Raw genomic sequence first — 20,242 nt, 5'->3', positions numbered from 1 at the left:
GACGAGCCGTGAGTGGAGATGACGCTCGTGACCCAGAGGACAAACGGAGACACAGTGAATAATGATGCATTCACAGGCTGGGCGTTGTGGTGCCAGCTTGATGCTGCCTCCGATTGTGTTCGCAGAGGCCGAACCCAGCAGTAACTAAAACTAATGACTTTGATTCTTTACATTTACAGTCAGGCTTCCAGTTTGGAGTCATGACAGATTAGCGGATTCGCGGGAACGATGCCGAATGGGTCGTTCCTGAGGAGGAAATGACTCCCGTTTAAAAGTAAAATACTTCATTGTTCTGTTAAGTTATTCTTTGCTTTTAATGATTTAGTGTGCAGCAAATCTGTCAGACTCTGCTTACTGCAACTGTAAGAGAGTTTATGTTAATCATCACGGTAACACTTTCACATCGTTTTTAGCCATGCTAGCATCACGGCTCCAGTGATGATGATGTCAGTCTGTTAACTGATTCCTCCTAAAACACTAGCGTTAGCGTTAGCATTAGCGACAGCCTCACAGAGCCTGTAGTCTTGTATGCTCTTAGTGTTGTTATACTGTTGGGTGCTTTGATTCATGGTGCTGTTTTGTAATTAATAATCTGATCACATGTATTGAGTGTGAATATAAGTAACTTCTAACTATTGCTGTTGAATAAATGTAGTGAAGACACAAAAATTACCTTGAAATGAGGTGAAGCAGAAGTACAAAGTAGCATAAGATGGGTACATCGAGTTGTACTTAAGTACAATGCTTGTGTAAATGTACTTAGTTATGTTCCTCCACTGTTAATTTAGCACTTCTGAAGCGCTCCAGACCAAACTTTGACTCAAGTCGTCACTCTCAGGCTGATTGAGGTCGCCATCATGGCTGCTTTCAGGATCGGATTGAATCCACATGACATGGCAGATTTTCCAGCCTTTAAAGAGCTGATATACTGCCGCTCCTTCCAAAAATTATCTGGAGGAACTCAAAGTACTCTGCTGAATACAGACCTTGGCTTTTTATCTGACGACTTCTTCTGAGTTTAACTAAATTTAAGTTTTAATGAACTTCTTCTGTGCTCTGTCACCTCGAAGTAATGACTGGAAAGAGGAGGGAGGTGAGGAGAAACTGGAGGGAGAGCAATGTGAAACCACATCAGCACAGAGGAGGCGCGCAGAGGAAGAGGAGCAGGTTTATCGATCGATTATCAGCAGGGATCCTGTGAAAGACGGATGAAGAACAGGAGGATAAAGTCACTGCTGCCGCATGTTAGCACAGATCTACGAAGGCCGTGAAGAACGGAAACAGCACTCCTGAGCGTTTATACTGCAAAAGATTTTTTATTTCAACTGACTGTTGAGTATGTACAGGAGAACAATTTGTACATAAATAGGCAATAGTTATAAATATCAGCGGTTCGGCTGGTACAAAATTAAAAAAGAACATATTGTACAGTATCTACAGGTGCCACTTTGGGTTTTGTACAACATTGTCTCTTGTTGGATTGTCCGAAGAGTCCATTCACACGTTATCTGAGCTGCACTGCACATGCAACTGCAGCGGGTACACAGTATGTGTCCGGGGGTGGGGGGGGTGTGTGTGGCATTTGGACGACAGTAGACTGAGGGGGCAGCTTTAGTTATAAGCCTATGAAAGAGACAAGATTATTGAGCTGGGCGTCTCGCTGCAGTGTGATGGCATATTTAAAGTCTAGAGGGGATTATTAGTTGCTGCTCCTTAGATATTGCAGTACACACACACACACACACACACACACACACACACGCACACGCACATTAGACCTGGAGCAGAAAAAAACAATATTCATCACGAGCGGTCATGGCACTGGGTGTGAATCCTGCGTGAATATCAAAATACTATCCAGTGGTTAGTTTGTTCACATCAGCTGTTGGTTACACTTGTACACTATGGCTATATACAGCTCAGGATGTACAGGAAGTGCACTGATCTGACAGCTTGAGTCCAGTCGGCAGAGAAGAAGTCATTTCTCACACGTCACATAAAAAGTTCTCCGACACGTTATGTAAGACATTGCTCAGTGAACTGCTCCTCTGAACACAGTGTCACTTACGATTAGGTCCTCACCCCTTCTGACGCTTTAGGGGTCCGCTAAAGAATGTGAGCAGCCCCCTCCGATCAAAGAAAATAAATTAACATCCTGCTACACTACTCACATGCACAACCGCACAGGTCGACACCAAGTACAGCCACGACACACGTCCTATGAACCAAACATACAAACATGCAGAAACTGCCCCACAGACAGCGTCACAGAGATATCATTGCTTCGACAGCAGGTGAGTCATCAGCAGCAACTCACATTTGGTCCCTGAAATTGGCTAAAACATTCAAACGGGTATTATGGACGATGTGCAGAGCGGATAAAAAGGGGGATTCGGGTGATTTCTCTCTAATTTTACTTCAATTTTGGGGAAAAGTGGGCTAGAAAACACTTTTTGTCAAATGTCTGTATCAAAACACTCTGCAGCACTTTCATCATTTTGAAATCCACAATCATCTCTCAGGCATTCAGGCTCCTGCTGCTGCTTCATTTCTGTGCAACATCGCCCTCTGGTGTGCTCAGCTGGTACTGAAGGTGAGTTGTGTCAATTACATAACTCCTATAAATACACAGCGTTTACCTTTAGCGCTACAAAACCACACAAGCACACGCACTGAACGACACGAACATCCATTATTTTTGTCAAATTCATATCAGCTGTGGTTTTCTGAAGTCAGGGGGTCCTTTCATGGCCGAGCCAATGTGCAAACGTTTCTACGACTGAACAAGACAAATAAATCGTGGCTGTGATATTAATAAAATGAGACGAATGAGATAAATAAAGCTAGAACGTGAGTGAAACTTTGGCATTACAACCTAACTCCTCCCGCCCGGAGCTGCACACAAGACAATCTGTTTGAATTTGGGGAGGATTTATGGGTAAAGAGCATCAAACTTAAATAAAATCAGTGTATCTTTCTATTGTTTAATACTATCAGTGAAGATCTCAAACTAATGCATCAACGCGATAACCTAGCTTGAGTAAATACAGTAGCTTCGAGCACATTTCTTCATGGATGATCATTTACGGTTTGCTTCACTGGATCGGTCACACCGGAGCAGTTTCACCGCACGCTGTGCTAAAACAAGGCAGATTCATTTCAGTGCAATATGCAAAGTTAAACTTAAGGAACATGGGTTAATAAACCAAACAAAGAAAAGAGGGAGCCATAGCAAAATGGCCGTCTGAGCAGCAGAATCTGTCTGACCTTCTCCTGGGAGGGACGGCGTTCCACCGAGGGGGGGGGGGGGTGTTACGCTGTGGCAGGCGGGCCAAGAAAGGCTGGATTCCAACATTATTACAGAAAATCTGCATCAGGACTCACAGACACAGAATAGTTTGTCTGAAAATACCGAATAAGAGGATCCTGATCTGAACCAGACCTGAAGCAAAGCTGAACCACTTCTGAAGGCTCGTCCAGGACTTCTGCTGTGAGGGAGTATTTGTGAGGGGCGGCACTCTTGTGTCTGTACGGCAAACATGAGGATGGAACCAAGAGACGGTTAGCTTAGCTTAGCATAAAGATTGGAGACAGCTAATCCACCAATCAGCAGCTGTGCAGCTCACTGATTAACATGAAGTGTAAGAACGATGAGCTTTATGGAGCCACGCTAGCTGTTTCCCTCTGTTTACGGTCTTTATGCTAAGCTACGCTAACTGCCTCCCAGCTGTCGCGTCACATTTACCGGACAGACTTCAGAGTGGCATCTTTTTCTTTAACTCTTGGCGAGAAAATGAGTGAGCACATTTCCCAGCGTGTCAGAATATTCCTTTGACTCGGAGTTCTCGTTGGCACTCAATGAATCGACATCTCAACAGGACACACCGAACGTAGCGCTGATGCTGGTTTCCTCCTCTACCTCGACTGATTTCACACCTCTGAGGCGTCTCCAACATTTACAAAGTGCAAAATTCACAGCTGCATGTTGCTCGCGAGTTGGGCGGTGCAGCTTCTAAACAATTTAAGGAAAAGGAATGACGGTGAGAATCTGTACTGAAGAGGCGAGGCCGACGTTTGACGCTGAAGAAAACGTGTGTTTGCTGATGAAGACTGTCGGGTCGTCGCTCCCTCAAACGCCGCTCACTGCTCAACCTTTGTTCTGATCATCAGATCGTCGTTACAGGTCGTCAAACTGCTGTTTATAAAAAAGAGTTTTTTCCCATTAAGTGCAACAGAAAGCCTTCAAGAGTCAGTGGCCACAAAGGCATCTGGACGTCCCAGAGAAGGCTGTTGGCGTGGAGCAGTGATGTAACACCCGAAACATGGCTTTCAAGTCCAGACGCTGAGGACGGCGCCGTCTCCGCCCGGTGCTGCTCTCTGACACGAAGACAACCGGCCTGCATTGAGTTCCCTCCGAGCTGCAGTGTGATTGTGGCAGTAACAGAGCAGAGACACTGGGGGGCGCCCTCTCCTGCCTCCAGCCTCAAAGGTCCAGAGCAGTTTCCGCCTCCTCTCCGTCCACAAACGAGCGCCCAAAAGTCTCGACTCATTTGCCGTCGTCTCCGCCCTCCAGCTCGTCCGGGGTTTCGCCTCACAGGGTGGCCAGGATGCGCGAGAAGGAAATGACGACAGAGAGGGTGGTCTGGCCCACGCCGAACACCAGGGCCTCCAGCGGCGCCATGTCCTTCCCCGCCACGCGGTACACCCCCGCCACCGCTGCGCCTGAAGGAGAAAAGAAACATCAGCAGCGTTAATAAACAGATGGGCAGGCGCACAAACACAGCCGTCTGTCACGGCCTGTCACCATCACCACGGATTGTCCATTCACAGCGAGGAGCACAGAGGACAAACACATCCGTCCTCGTCTTTTCCCTCCGTCAGCGCAGCTTCCCGCCGGGAGTCCAGCGTTCTGCACAAAAACTGTTTTTGTGCGTGAATATTTATCAAAAGACGGCGGAGCGGTCAAATGTCGACTCGCCGCGCTCCCTGTAACGGTTTGTCACGCTCGCCCTCACAATAGGCTGAAACAGAGGAGCCTGATTTTGGTCAAAACTAAACAAAACACAGATAAAGATGAATTTAAAGGCCCTGAAGTCTTTTTCTCAATCAGCTTTAAACAACAAGCGATGGGATCCAACATGGAAACACAACTTTTTGCCCCATTTTGAACAGTTTTGGTTATTTAACGCGAGAGATTTCTGTCCAGCAGACAGCGTTTAGGAATATTTAAAGTCACAGTGGTGCTCAAACTGCAGCCCACAGATGTTTACGTTTCCATTCACTGTGCTCTAATCAATTCCACCTCCTGATCTGATAACGCGGGTTGAGACCAACAGTCCTGTAAGTCCCACATCCAGTCAAAGCCCATTAAAACTAAACTCCATCTACATAATGCGTTTCACTCAGAAACGTGTCACATAACAGATGCTGAAAACAGTCAAAATGTGATGACACCAGTCCCGATTAAACCGTTTAACTGGATTTCTGACAGATAATAACAGTGGAGTTTGTTATTTGACTGCTGCTTCAGTCGAGGACACTCAGGATTTGAGACGAGCACTCGGGGACTTTAAAGGTTGATGTCTCTTCCGAACACTACGTGACCTTTTCTTTACTTCTGCTCGGCTGAGGGCGCCGCCTTCGCTCCGTCCCGCCTCGCGGAGTGTGATCCAGGCTGGAGTGCACACGCAGGGTGAGACTGAGGGGTGTATGCTCGCAGTCAATAGTCTGCTCTCCCCCTGATTGCCTCACATTAATAATAAAGCGTCTTTCTATTTCGGGGGTCAGCCTGCGTCTACGACGGAGAGTGATTCATCCTGCCGTACGCTCAAATAGATGAAGGTCTGTGTACAAACCCCGCGATCACGCTCTGTTATGGTGAGTGGAAGGTAATGAAAGACGAGGCTTGAATAATATCTGGTGCATGTTTGTATAGACGGACAAACCGTGGAACGCATGCAGACAAACAAATAAAGATAAAACCGGAGGGCGCAGGCAGAAAACAGGCAGCGATAAAGACGCACAGAGAGACACAGAAAATAAAGATTGAACCGGGACACAATATTAATGTTATCATTTTAGGACTTATCTTATAAATTGTAATGAAAAACAAGCCAAATGCATTCGTGCCATTTTTGTTTTACACAGTTGAAGAGTTTAAATTGATTGTTTCACGTGTGATTTTGCAGGTTTGGGATAGATGAGACAGTTTATGTATAATAGAAAATACTGTTCGTGATCATTATTTTCAACCATATTTACCAGCCCACATCAGACCATTTCTGGATTGTCGTCACGCGCGGCTGCGTTGAACCTCAACACTATTAAAGCAGGAGTAAAAAGTCTGATCACGACTTTCTTTGTTTAATCTTAGATCACATTTCGTTTGGTTTGTCTAAACCAAATCTTCTGTTTATATTAAAATACATTTGTTCATACTTCTGTAAGTAAACCCGAGGCCTCCAGATCTGGGGTTTCGCTGCATTGTGAGAAACGACTTTAAAGATTGATGGAGCAGACTGACTTTGTTTTTCCTAAATTTTACTCTCTAGCTTGAGGCCGGCAACTCTTCGTCAGACTCCCCCTGGAAACGCAATTGACAAATTCACAGTCTATAGCCGAGTGCACCGCTTTAAGGCTCCATTCAGTGCCAGTTTATAGTGTGACTGAGTACATAAACTAAAAGAAATGAATGACATTAACACAAACTAACTCTGTCTGGAGTAGCTGTCTGAGTGTGTGCTGAGAGTTTAAATCGGGGACGTTTCTAACGACTAACTTAAACTGAATTTAAACTTAGACTAGTCGACTGGTTCAGAAGTACGAAAACAGTCACAATTGAGCGCAATTTAACCTATAACATCATGATGATTAAATACATAAATAAGAAGAAAATAAGTTTAACAGGACTCACATGTTTAGTCAATATATCCACATCACTTTAACATTAGAGTCTTTAACGGTAGGGGTTGGTTTTGGATGTCCATACCTTGTAAATGCACCAACAGTCATCCTTAAAACCATCATCACATTGACTAAACGGAGGTGTTGATTTGAGTCAAACACACTGTGAGGTCTGATTTTGTTAACATCAGACGCAGCTGAAGCTTCTTGTGCTTCATCAACCGACGAGCAAGGAAGACAAGAAAACACACGAGTCTGAAATCTCTCCCTCTCTGTCTCTCTGTCAGCTCCTGTCTTCCTCTGTTTGACAGGAGTCAACAAACAAACTCCCTCCACCTCCCTCCTCCCCTCCCTGCCACCTCCCGTCTTCTTCTCGGTTGACTGGGTGCTGAAAGCCGCTGAGGTCTAGAAAAAAAAAAAAAAACAACATAAAAAACGAGAGTAACTGGGCTTACTGGTGATGACGCCTCCGGACAGGGAGGCCAGGAAACCCACGCTGACCAGCACCAGGGTGATGAGGCGGCCCCTCTTGTGGCGCTGCAGCATGACCAACATGAGCAGCCCCACCGCCCCGTGGACGAAGAGCGAGGAGAAGAGGCACCACAGGAACACCCAGTACCACATCTCTGACGGGGGGACAGAGCACAGGTTTGATGAGACACAGCCTGGAAACATGGACAGACAACCTGCAGAGGACTGATTTCCACACGTCTCATGAACACACAGCTTTAGACAGAGTTCAGCTCCAGGCTGTTTTGGTTCTGGCCTCTAAACCGGGAGAGACTAATCAAAGATGATATCCAGGTGCATTGTGGGAAATGTATGCTCCAGCTTGCTCTCAGAGCTTGGCCCATGCTAAGGACTAAAAGACATCTTGGCCTCTGCTGCTTCTATTCAGACCTTCATTCCTTTATTCAGACTTTATGTTAAGTACAAACCCAAATCTTTCACCACTGAATTAAAGATGGAGTGAGGAGGACGTGATGCTGAAGGACTTTTATCATAGCGAGGAAGAGAATAAACATTCCTCCCCAGACAGGTAAAGACACACCGTCCTTGTCGCGCACATTTAGAGATTTCATCGCTCAGACAGAAATGCTCTCCTGCTCCGTCCTGATGCATCTCACAGATTTACACCAAACAGAGCTTGTTTGGGAGCATTTTGCCGCTACAGATCAGGATGAACAGAGCTGCGCACGCCTGTGAGGGAGGATTTCAATCTGCAGCCGCCACAATCCAAGTCAGGGCTCATCGAGGACGCAGCCGACCGCGGTAATGGACCCGAGGTGAGACGGATCAAACGGCTCCGAGTGAGATTTCAGACGAGCTGCTGCCACACGCTGAGCGGTAAATGGAAGATGTCATCTGAAGCAATAGCTTAAAGTTACCTGTACCGAACATCTTCGGCTGGACTGCAGATTCCACTTTCCTAAACCAGGAATCAGAAATGTTGAATTTGTTCGATTCCCAAACTGCCAACAGTAATTATACACTGAGCTCCACCACATGCAGCAGTGACGGCTGAGGAAACAGATCAGGCACCAGAGTTTAATGACCGATTTCACCGGAACAAATAAAAGCAAACATCTTTATAGAAGCTGGACCAAATCAGAGGTCAGCCCCATTCAAAGGCTCTCTGCTCCTCCTCCTCCTCCTCCTCCTCCTCCTCATTCTCCTCTGTCTCTCTTCCTTTCTGTCAGACAAACCAGCTTTACATAAAGAGCCTCATCAAACTTCACCAGCGAGGGGCCTTGCTTTGAACCACTGGCACTGTGGGAGCGAGGAGAAGCCAGCTGGCCATGAGATTATTCAAGAAGAAAAGGCATCGACTGAGGAAGGGGGCGTCCGGCGTCGATAGGAGCGCCTGACACCGAGCGCAGGAATGTGTTTGGGTTACAGGATGCAAACACTACATGTGACATTGTTCTGTGGTGTAAACATCTGAAGACACGATTCTATTACAAAGTATTCCTGGAGCCCAGAGGGAGCACTTCGGCATATCCATCTAACCTAGTTACACCACAGTCAATGAGCGCCGCCATCTACTTATTGATCCGGCTATCAGCTGTCGAGCCGGGCGGAGAGAGACGTGACGGCGCAGGAGCACAGCGGCTCTTTGTCCAGCATGGCCGGACGCCGTTAGATCAGGCTGCTGAATCACAGAGAGACGCCCTGCTGTCGTTCTTCAAGCATCAACGTCCAGCAAGAGAGGAGGGAGTGACGGGACAGTGGGACGTAACAGGGACGGACGGAAGGAGCAGCAGGAGGCGGTGGATGCTCTCTGCTAATGATGCTCCCTCACATCCTCGCTCTTTCATCCTCCAGCCCTTCACCCGCGAATCGATGGAGGTCCAACATCATTAAGGATGTCCCGGGAGTTTAAATGTGTCTCAAGAGGACACGAGGAGAGAGGAGGCTCCCACGGGCCGTTATGCAAAGTTCGGGTCATACAGTTCAGGCCGTAATTACAAGCAGCCGAATGGGAGCAACTCTGAGCTACAATAAAAGAAGTACAGAGGCGTCATTAACCCGCAGCAAAGCCACCATCCAGAGCAGAGACAACCAAAGAAAATCCACTTTTAACACAAACGGAATCAGCTGAGCTCATGTAAAAGGAAGAACACGTAGTTTGTTTCTGGTTTCTCTTGTTGACAAATACGTAACGCTACAAAAGAAGCTCATGTAGGAAGACTGGCAGCGGGGGTAGCCATCTTGGATTTATGTGTGAATGAGGCCTTACAGTGAAGAACCACAGGTGTGTTTTATGCTGAAGGTTTTTTTTATTTACTGGACAGCAACACACCTTCAACATCAATCTGTTCATTGATTCAGATCATCTGACATTAACAGAAGAACCACAGTTCACTTCAATCTGAATAAAACTGCTCAAATGTAATACTGCAGACAAATGTCAGCGCTAACGTTATTCATGTTTAATGATAAAATATTAAAGATGTTCCGTGTAGGTTTAACTGAAACATAAAAACACTCTTTACCAACTTTATTTTACTTCATTAGCCAGAAGACTTTTCTTCTTCTTCATGTATTTTTCTTTCCAAATGAATCTCGGCTCATTCAGGACAAAAATAAAGCTACAGGCTTATTATTATTATTAGTCCTGATATCAGCCTGAGCCTGAACAGAACAACACATTTACTGAACCTGGAACTAATCTGTTGTATTTAGGACATTTAGAGCTGCTTTTACAGCTCCCTCACGTCCCTTCAGCTCCTTCTGTATGTATCTATGTGTTGTAGTTAAGTTGATCGCAGCTGTGTGTGGTATTACTGCCCAAATCAAATTTCCCCTCGAGGACAATCAAGTATATCTTATCTTATCTTACGCATTTTCCTTTTAAACGCTACCCAGAGTGACGCTGGAGTGAGCAGGGATGTCCTAAAATGAGGGTTAGCCGCGACATCCCTCCCTCGCCCGCTGGGATCCATGGCTGGGTCCTGGTCGCGCAGACTGGGCATCTGTCGCCCAACTTAATCCTGCACGGATTAACACAACGCTCAGCTCAGGAGCACGTAGGGCCACGGGGAGGACGGGTCCCACAGAGTCCACCTCTGTCGTGTCCCGTGAACGGCACGACCGAGCACCAGCAGGCGGAAATTAGACGAGTATTTCCACTTCGTGCAACTTTTATCCATCTATTCCACTCCAAAGACAAGACTTTTCACTACATATGCAGGTACTAGGTACCTTTCAAATTAAGACTTCACATAAAATAAGATAAGAACTTGTATTGTTATAGATTAAACCAGTGGTTTCCAATGTTGATCCAAGCGTTGTCAGATTTCAGGTGTTTATGAATCTCTCACAGGTCACAGGTGCCATATTTCTGCTGTAAGAGTACTTTTTATACTTTAAGTACATTTTTATCATAATGCTTCTGAGTGCAGGTTTTTACTTGAGTGAGTGATGTGAAGACTTCCTCCACCTTTGCTGAGCACAGTCACTGATGGGTGGGGTCCAACACCAACACCAAAACCAAATGTAAATGCCTCCTTTAAAGGGATTTCTGTTGCACTTCTGGATGAATTACAAGCTTGATGTTACGTGAGTGAGATCTAAATGAACAACCAGAGAGAGAAAACCAGTCGGGTGACACGTTCCAGCCGAAAAACGTGGCTCGTTATTTACTGCAGCCGATAGAAAAGACTCCTGGCAGGTCATTCTTTAAGTCGAGCCGAGGCGAACGTTTAATTTCAGGGGACAGCAGCGCAGGTGGTCACAGCTCAGAAACAGCACCTATGGGGTGAGATGTGCTCCACTCGAGTGCTGTGTCATGTTCAGAGATGCGAGCGGCCGAACCACAGTCAGAGCACGGCATTAACTTCTGCTAATCCGCAACTACAGATCGCGGTCTTTGTCGGCACGGCAGCTTTGGAGCTCGCCCGTCAACACTCAAGCATAAAAAAAGCAGGGGATCATCTTCTTTTGGTTGCTTCGATAAGAGGTCAGAGTTTTTCGCACGAGCTCACACGCTGCTGCTGCAGAACATGAACGAGTGAAAGTGGCAGGACTGCAGGAGCTCTGCGGGGCTGCTGAGTTCATCCATCAGGAGGAAGAATGATGGATCTGTCCCGGAACAGGGAGGCAGAGGGAGGTGGGATGAGGCTGGCCGGCAGTGAGACTGTAGTCCCGGCTCAAGACAAAGAGGGAGCGGGCTTTTGTAGCCAGGTGAGGTTTGGAAAGGTGCGACATAATTTAACTTTATTCTAACTATAAAGCTGGATGATAAACTGAATTTACAGAAGTACCAACATAGTGAATCTCTTGCAGAACCAAATTAAGTCTCACCTCCATTTTCAAAAAATAAATAACAATGACACGTCATCACCTCATAAACTGTGGTGAGCATGTTAGCGTGCAGCTTTCCACATCCAGCAGACACGAAGCAACATTAGCGTTTATTTAGAGTCCTGTCTGTGTCCACCTGGTGAACGTAAGTCTAATATTAGCTCTTCTTTTAGCTCCGCTTTGGTCTCCACCAACTCCAGAGATAAATATCTGACTGCTAAATGCACCGCTGTGTTCACCAGCTGGCTGCTAAGCTAAAAACGGGGTTGAAGTGAGCATTGAGAGTGAACCGAAACAGGAAGTTACAGCAGAAAGAAAACAGTGTAGTGATGTACCTGAAAAATTTAGCGTAACATTTATCGTCAACAAGGTAAAGTGACAAATAATGTGACATAAATGTCATATCGTCCAATAGCTAATGTTCACATGAGAACCAGGAGAGCAAAGCAAACCTGGGTCAAACATTAGAGCTAATAAGAGAAACGTTGCTGTCATTTAAAGGGTCAGTTCACCTAAATTACAAGAAAACACATCTGTGTTTACTTCCAAACTGTTCACAGTGAGGACTGTGAATTAGTAAAAGGGAAATGGTCTCTGGAAAGACATTTTGATCTATCTTTCCTTAACACAGGGTCATTCACCTGCATTGTTTTCGGGTGGAGACTGACACTTTAAAACCCGGAAACCAAAACTCTACATGCATGTTATCGACCCATGCGGATATGTTTTTCACGTCGGTGAACCAACTCGATGAAGTCTGCCTCGTTGTGCACATATATTATATTTGGAAACCACAAAGTAAACTACGGTCTTTTCATTGCAGAAGTGAAACTGCTGCGAGCACACGAACTTAAACAGGAAATCTATTTGTTAAAGCGACTCCCCGGGGCCTCAAAGAAAGGGCAAAGGGGTTGACGTATCTGAAAAGTTTACATCTGCTTCTGGAGTGTTTTGCTCTTGTTGTTCAAGGCTCGCTCACTCTCCCCCTGACCTTATCTTATGTCTCAGGAGGTCGTTTTTCATCTGGTTGGTGAGCTGTAGGGTTGAGGGGGATCGGATGGCAGTTTCATGCACCCTGCGCTCTAAAAGCTGGGCGTCAGCTCGTTACAGCTTTCTGCTCGCCGCTGCAGCTCTGCTTCCTCAAACTTGTACATGCGTTGCAGCTTCCTGCTGAGTCAACATCATTAACTACCTCTTTCACGTTCTTGCTTGATGTGTCTCTCTACACAGGATGTCAGCTGCCTTTCATAAGACGGGTCTGTGCCAACTCTGCTATGACTACATGTCCGCCTCGGCTTCACTCTCACTGCAGGGAGGAATTCAAGAATGTCTATAATCTCGTGTTTATATCACAGAGCAGCCCTGTTGTTCCTGTATACATCGCTATTTTCCCCTTCATTTAGCAGTGAGAACAGGATGGAAATGTTTGGGCCAGATGTTGGCCAGCACTCTTCTTCTGCATCAAGTTCTTGCTGAGGAAGTTCAGCCTGCCTGTTAAGGAAATGATAAAATGCCCACACGCTGTTTTCTTGTTCCTACACTCTTTTTTTTCCACTTCATGTGGACTTAATGACCGCGTTTAAACCCCACATCCAGCTCCCTAACACACCTCGAGAAAAGGTGTGAATCACCACCTTTACCTGTGAATGACTCTCTATTGTGGACACGTCATCCATCATGTCCACATGAAAGAAAAGGAGAAGGAACAAGAAGATCAGCTGAGACGGAGGCACCTTACTACAGCCCATCGTGATGCTCCAACCTCATATTTACAGCTTATTAATACCCATACGTGGCCCAGCCATTCAAAATTACATTGAGAAAAGCATTGATTTTAACTCATCCTCAGTACTTATGAGGTCTAGACCATCCGAGACAGACTTCCTGCCCGGAGAGGAGGACGCTGCCTCTAATTGCCCCTTCACTGCTGGACTGCAAGTCAAAGGGAGGAGAGGGGGGGGCAACACTTCATTTACTACACAGTCAAGGCGCATTCACGCAGCAGAAAGATTAATTAGCCACATGTTGGGATTATTTCCATGTCATCTACTGACTCCGCACGCGTGGACAGAGGAGTGGCTTTTTTTTCATTGTGGCCCGGCCGGCATTCATCAACCGGAGGGGGGGCTGAGGTGGTACAGATGCTCCCTTTTTCATGCAAGCGGCTCTGCCCTTTCTGCCCACCGAGCATGTGAAGAGAAATATCACAGAAGCAGGTTTTAGTCTGCTTTAAAATAACGCCCGTAAGTGCACCGTGCGTGCTGCTGCTGCTGCTGGTGATGACTTGTGTGTGAACAGCTGAAGACATGAAAACAGCATTCATTCCGCATACCTGTGAAGTGCTGCAGCGTCGTGCCTTGCACCCAAAGGCTCAGCACTTGCTGCACCGACAGATTAACAGAATAATCCCTGTTCGTTGTCATGTTTCTGCCGCCGCCGTCGCCGCCGCCGCCGCCCGGGTTCGCACCCCTCTTTATCGAATAGCTGTACTTGGCTTTAGACGAAGGCATGGAGGAGACCGGGGTGGCATGGGATGTGAGGCGGCTCTCCCCGGCGCGGCTCGCCTCTACCGGTGCCTCTGCTTCGGCTTGACGTCCGTCTCCGCTCCGGGAAGGGAAGGGCCGCTGGCTGGTCGGTTCATCCTCGGTGGTGTCGGTGGCGGCTGCGTGGAGGCCATGATGGGGATGGCAGCGGGAGCGCAGGCAGACAGACGCACGGGCGGCTCGTCCTACATCGGCTAGCCCCGCTACATAACCCTTAAAGGGCCAGGCGCCCGCTTTGTGAGGGGGCTCGCAATTTACGTCGACGCATTTCGGGGAAACTGACGTCGCTTCATGAATGGGGAACAAAAGAGAGGACAGTGTTTGCGCAGAAAATGTGCGTGGAAATTGTTACGTTGCAACGTAATCACATTGATCTACATAAAGGCTATAAATCAAATATTAATTATCACGATAATCTTCATCTTTTGTGCTGTGACTGGATAAAAATAACACGTTTTTCTAGCGTGTAAAGATTTCGTTTAATTTTTTTTTTTATACCGTCAACAGTTGGCTGACCAGCAGCCAAACATGTGGTTGCTAAGCGACAGACAAGAACCGTTACGTGTGGCTGCTAGCTTAGGTGGCACGAGGTTTTCCAACTGGTAAGAACAGGAGTCAGCCAATCAAAACTAAGTGCCTAAACTAATATACATATAAAACATGATATATATCACATAAATCTGTCATACATATAATTAATTTATTCATTTGTTATTTAAAATGATTCTACATAATCTCTATCATCTACTCTTGAATATATACATATATTATATGTATATATTTACCAGCTACTTCCGGGGCGTTGTCCATGCTGACGGGTGAATGCAGGAGCTCTCCCCTGTGCTGATTGGCTCCTGCCACGTCACCCCAAAACGCCTGATATAATAATAAATAATATGAGAGGATGGATGTGAGGAGGCACAAAGAAATGGTGAGTCTTAATGGCAGGTTTGTATGGAAAAAAATACAAACCATGAGCGAGCACAGGTTTATTTTTAAGTAGTATTTGCCTAAATGTTGAAATGAATCCAAACTTTGAGATAAGGTGGACTAGAATAAAGTGGAGACCTCAGGACAAACAGTGAGAGATGAACTGCTCTGTCAGCCCCGGCAGTTTCAAGCTATTTTAAATGGTGTGAATCTTTACACTTGTCTGACATCTTTTCTCACATGGCTGAGCGTCAGAGGGAACCAGAAAGAACAGGAGGAACAGGGAGGGAACCTGAGAGTTACGTAGACGCCGAATGTTCTGGTACATTTCTCTGAGGACTGCAGTATTTTAAGAAGTGTCCCAGTTCAGAGGTACAGTATGAAGGTGAGGAAACGTCTGACATTTGACATCTTTTCAGACTGGAGAATTTTCTCCAAATGCAAAGGTTAACAGGGAAGGTTTTAATAGGCTGCTGGATCAGGAGGGAATTCATGCAAGCTCACATCTCCCTATAAGCTCAGCTGTTGTCAGAGAGGTAATCAGCTCTGTAGAGAAACATTTAGTGGTATAACGTATCAGAAAGGTATTATTCAAGTGAGATAACAGCGAGGTTCTGCTCCTTAATTACCAATGATCTACTTTTTAATTCATTTTCTCTACATGGCAAACAGCCACGATCACTGAAACAATATAGCTGTGTCACCCCTATACGTGCGGGTCAACACTCTCCCTCTTCCTCTGTGGCCGTCCTGCTTCATCACACCTTTCTTAATATCCTCTCGCTGCCTTCTGTGCCCTGAGGGCCTGAAGGCTCGAACGTCCTGGATGTTAAAGAAACGGCAGAAAACACAGTTAAACTTTAAAGCCTTGGTTGTATTTTTTTGAGCTGCACGACGTTGTTTTGAAGCATCTCTCCATGTTGGCCTCTTTGTCTCTGGCTGTGTTTATGACTCAAGCAATGGACATCAGAAGTCTTTCCCTTCATATTTTAATTCAGCACCAGTTATTTCCAACATCAATGAGAAAGAAGCCACAAAGCGAAAATGAAACCCTAGTTTCAAAGTTAATTCTTGACCTCAAGGTTGCTGTTCCTGGGTTTTCAATCACATCACATGATCTTTATCAGCAGATGGAGTTTGTTCAGTCATCATGGAAACATAGATGAGAAAATGTTATTTTTTCTAACACTATAGGAGCCTCTCGTCCATGTTGGATCATAGGTGTCAAACTTATAGGAGTGTTCTGTATTCATGAATACAAAGTTTTATTATAGAGTTGTTTCAAAGTTTAGAGTTTGCTTGAAACGATACATTAAGGTGACCCACGGTGTGTTTTGTTTAATGATGAACAATAATAATAATAAACAATCATCCTGGGCTTCAGTAAGTATTGTTTTGTTTGTTGTTTTTTAGTTCAGGTTTGCAGGCAAAGAGCAAAGTTCAGTCAGGACAAACAAACGTGTTTACACTGTGACTCAGTTTGACTCGGTCACACGAGGTTGGCCTTGTTTTTACCTTCTTTATTGTCTGTTAATAAAGTCTCGTCATACAATTTGTTTGTTTTTTTGTCATGTTTTTATATCACAACTGAAACACGTTGCACAACCTCCACTCTGCTTCAAACACCATGTTTTTGTCTCCATCAGGTTGGTGCCTGAGATTGGATCCAGATTCCTTACATATAATACATTAACTCATCATGTCATCGATATATTACCACAGATAACATGTATACAAAACTTAACATTCATCTATTAGTTCAAAAATACTATTTACAAAATCTCATTCTCCTCAGTTTATACCAAAACTGAGAGAAAAATGTCTGTAGCCATAAATAACACCACAATCAAGCTCAGTGGGTGAAAAGGTTGAATATCAAGTTTTCTGAATTTGATGCAGCAACACGTTTCAAAGACTGGGAAAGATGTGGAACGCTCCAAAAACACCTGTTTGGAACACTCACCACTTTGTGAACACATGATCGGATGAAGGATATGACTACATGAGCTCAGGAACACTTTGGAATCGGGTTTGTTCTTCTGATCATTCTCAAAGAAATCCTGTTTATAGGGGAAAAGAATAATCCAGTGGACTCTACAGAAAAGGCTCCAGGTCTAACTCCTGATTTAACCCTCTTGGGTTTGAAGAGCCCACTTTAAAAATCCAGAATGCTGAAGAAGCAGTTCCTCCACATCTCACCCTCTCTTTGACAAACATCTACACCAACGGGGCTCCAATGAAACCTCAGAGTGTTTTATTGGGGACGTTGTTCTTTAGTTGGTCCTGTCAGCCGGCGTGGAGGGTCAGCAGGGTAAAATGAACTGTGTTGAGGGAGGTGGAGCAGCGTGGGTGGGGGAGATGAAGGAGCAGACACATCAATGGTCATGGCAGTGGGATGAAAGAGTCCTTTGACTCTCCCACTTGCTTGCTGCATCTTTGAATTGATCTGAACTGTCTCCGAGCATGAATCCGAGAACAAAAGACATATTTACTTTGTGCTCTCGCCTTTTAGTTTACCGCCAGCCAATAACCACAAATACCAGCCGTGAAAGATTTGCTTTGCCTTTATCCCCAAGAGAATCCGGCCGTGTTTACTGAAGGAGCACATGGAAAACAAACAAGTTATTAACATATCAAACGCGGCCCGCGTCGTGGAGATTTAATGAACTGCTGGCTGAACGCTGAAATAAAGGTCAAACAAGAATTAGGTCAAAACATAATTAATGATCTTTGCAGAACAGGCCACATTAAAATGTCATGTAACATCTCTCCCTCTCTGAAATATCATCCCAACTGGAAAGAGCTGAGGTGGATGATTCCCTCCGTTGGCCAGTAGGTGGATTCCTTCTCCCATTTTTCTGCCGTCTCCTCCGCCTGTAGTTTTCCACAGCAGGGCTGGGTTTTCTCTCCAACAATCATATCCATGTCGAGATATTGACAAAAGAAAACAATGACTTGTTAGTGTGTTCGAAGGTGATTGAAATTACAGCGTGTGACCTCTTTATGACTCAGTTTTGGTATTTGACTCTGGACTCGCTGCCACTGTCATTGCCTTGCCAAGCAAAGGCTTCGCCACATCTATCACTGCTCACTTCTGGACTGTCAGTCCCTACTTTTGAAAAGTAAGGAGTGACCTGCAAAGGCAACGTGAATCCCCTTTCCCATGAGGGGCCTTGACAAATGGTTTTGTCTCCAGTGGGGATTTTTGGGGGCAACATGAGCCGGCACTGTATCCTCAGACAGGCTCACGCTGGCATTGTGCTCTTCCACAGAGTCAGCCCGGGGTTCTGTGAGGACCTGCAGCATTTTGGACCTATTATCTGCAGGTTTTTTTGATCTCACGTATATTGAGCCCATTGTACTCATTTTCGGTGTAACTGAATCTGCGAGCTGAGATATCTTCCCCTCCAACCTTTTCATCTGCGGGCGCTGTGGTCTTTCTGCCATTCCTCCTCTCACCATGTTTTTTTGTTTTTTGTCTCTGCCCCCCTCAGGCAGATGGCCTTGACTCAGGTGAGTCATCAGCAAAGCCCCTCATCTGGCTAACATCCCTGTCACAGTGAGGACATTAACTGGAACCAACCGGCTGTGTGATGACTCAAGACACTGCTGCCTTACTATCACACAGAGACGGGCTGTTGTCTTCCAGCTGTTTGTATTCTCGTCTTTTGATCTCTCGTCGGAGGACAGTCTTTTCTTTCATTCACTGAAACAGGTGTTATGAGGGGCAATTTATGTGCAAACACAAGAACACACAATTTAATCAAAAAACACAGAAAAATATAAGAAAGCTGTTGAAATACACAGGGTTACTGTGAGTGAGTAGGTGAGTGTTCTAGCCTTTATGCTAAGCTAAGTGCCTCAAAACTCCTTTTAGTATAACATGTCTTTCCCTGTCACCCTTAGTGGGGAAATCTAATCAAACACACTGACCTGCCTCATGTTTAAGATCAAGGCTCCTCCACCACTTACTACTTTTATTAAGCAGAACATCAAACTACAAATCTACAACATCTGCTCTGAGAGGGGACTGTGTGACTCCTTCAAAGACCGGCTCCTTCAGCCAATCATGCTTCTCTGTGAGAGCTTCTCAATTGTGGAACGACAACTGATATGAGACACATATGAACGCTCGTAATCTTTGTTATTATCATTGTTTTTCACTGGCTACGTGCTGGTGGCCAGATGTCTGGCTTCACGTGGTTTGGGTGTTGCTTTTATTGACATTCAGGTATGTTTGTCCAGTGAGGCGGCTCACAGCTCTGCGTTGGCTTCTGTGTTATGTGTAAATAACCATTTTACCAGCAGCATTTTAAGAAGATAAACATACAGATTGCTGTATTTCTTTTATGTCTACTGGTTGCGACTTCCCTGCATGTACTCTGTGAAAGCAGTGGCTGTGGTCAGTGCTGCTTAGTGTTGTTCCCTTGTGTTGCTTCCATGGCTTGACATGCAGAAAAGCTGTTTGTTGTTGCTGAATTATTGTTTCCTGTCTCTCTGCATGACTTTTGCTCTGTCTTACAAATTGTTGTCGCGTGGCATCCTGTTATCTTGGTAAATGAATCATAAATGAATAAAAGACAGAAAAATGCTGGAGGGACGGGAACACAAACAATTTTATCTAACTCAGACTGCTCAAGTCTCATATTAACTTTAGATAAACTAGAATAATTTTTAACATAAAAGAGTGCATTGAAGAGGAACCTCTCAATGGCCAATATGAATAAAACCTGTTTCAGTCTTCATGTGGGCGCCTGACTGTTGTTTTAAGACAGAGCTGAAAAACACTAAACCTTTTCCTGTAAGCAAGACACTTTTAGAGCTGAGGTTAACAAGGCTTTGTGATCAATGGCTGTCATTTTGACAAAAGGATGTCACCAGCAAATTAATACAAAAGTCAAAATATTTTCTATGAAAGAGTTATTATATGTTGTCAGTATTATCTCAGCTGCTCCAGTGGAGTTTAATTTACGTATTTAATTATAGACGCTTCCGGGCCTTTTTTCACTTTGACATCTGTATTTTCACTAAATCTGTCATCAAACACAATTCTCAATGAT

The 20,242-nt window shown here is 45.2% G+C and overlaps 1 protein-coding gene across 1 annotated transcript; it reads right to left on the bottom strand.

The window, feature by feature from the left end:
- Positions 1-1,265: 1,265 nt before the first annotated feature.
- On the bottom strand, positions 1,266-14,557 carry tmem170b (transmembrane protein 170B). The gene is made up of 3 exons (XM_076754636.1): positions 14,042-14,557; positions 7,359-7,529; positions 1,266-4,722 (listed from the first exon to the last, which is right to left on the bottom strand). Exons 1-3 carry the CDS (start codon positions 14,217-14,219, stop codon positions 4,592-4,594), a joined length of 480 nt encoding a protein of 159 aa, XP_076610751.1. The 5' UTR covers positions 14,220-14,557; the 3' UTR covers positions 1,266-4,591.
- Positions 14,558-20,242: the final 5,685 nt, after the last annotated feature.

This window comes from Chaetodon auriga, chromosome 17 (genome assembly GCF_051107435.1).
Source record: "Chaetodon auriga isolate fChaAug3 chromosome 17, fChaAug3.hap1, whole genome shotgun sequence".
In the NCBI taxonomy this organism is placed as follows: Eukaryota; Metazoa; Chordata; class Actinopteri; order Chaetodontiformes; family Chaetodontidae; genus Chaetodon; species Chaetodon auriga.
The sequence above is the reverse complement of the archived record's forward strand: the minus strand, read 5'-3'. Positions and strand labels throughout refer to the sequence as shown.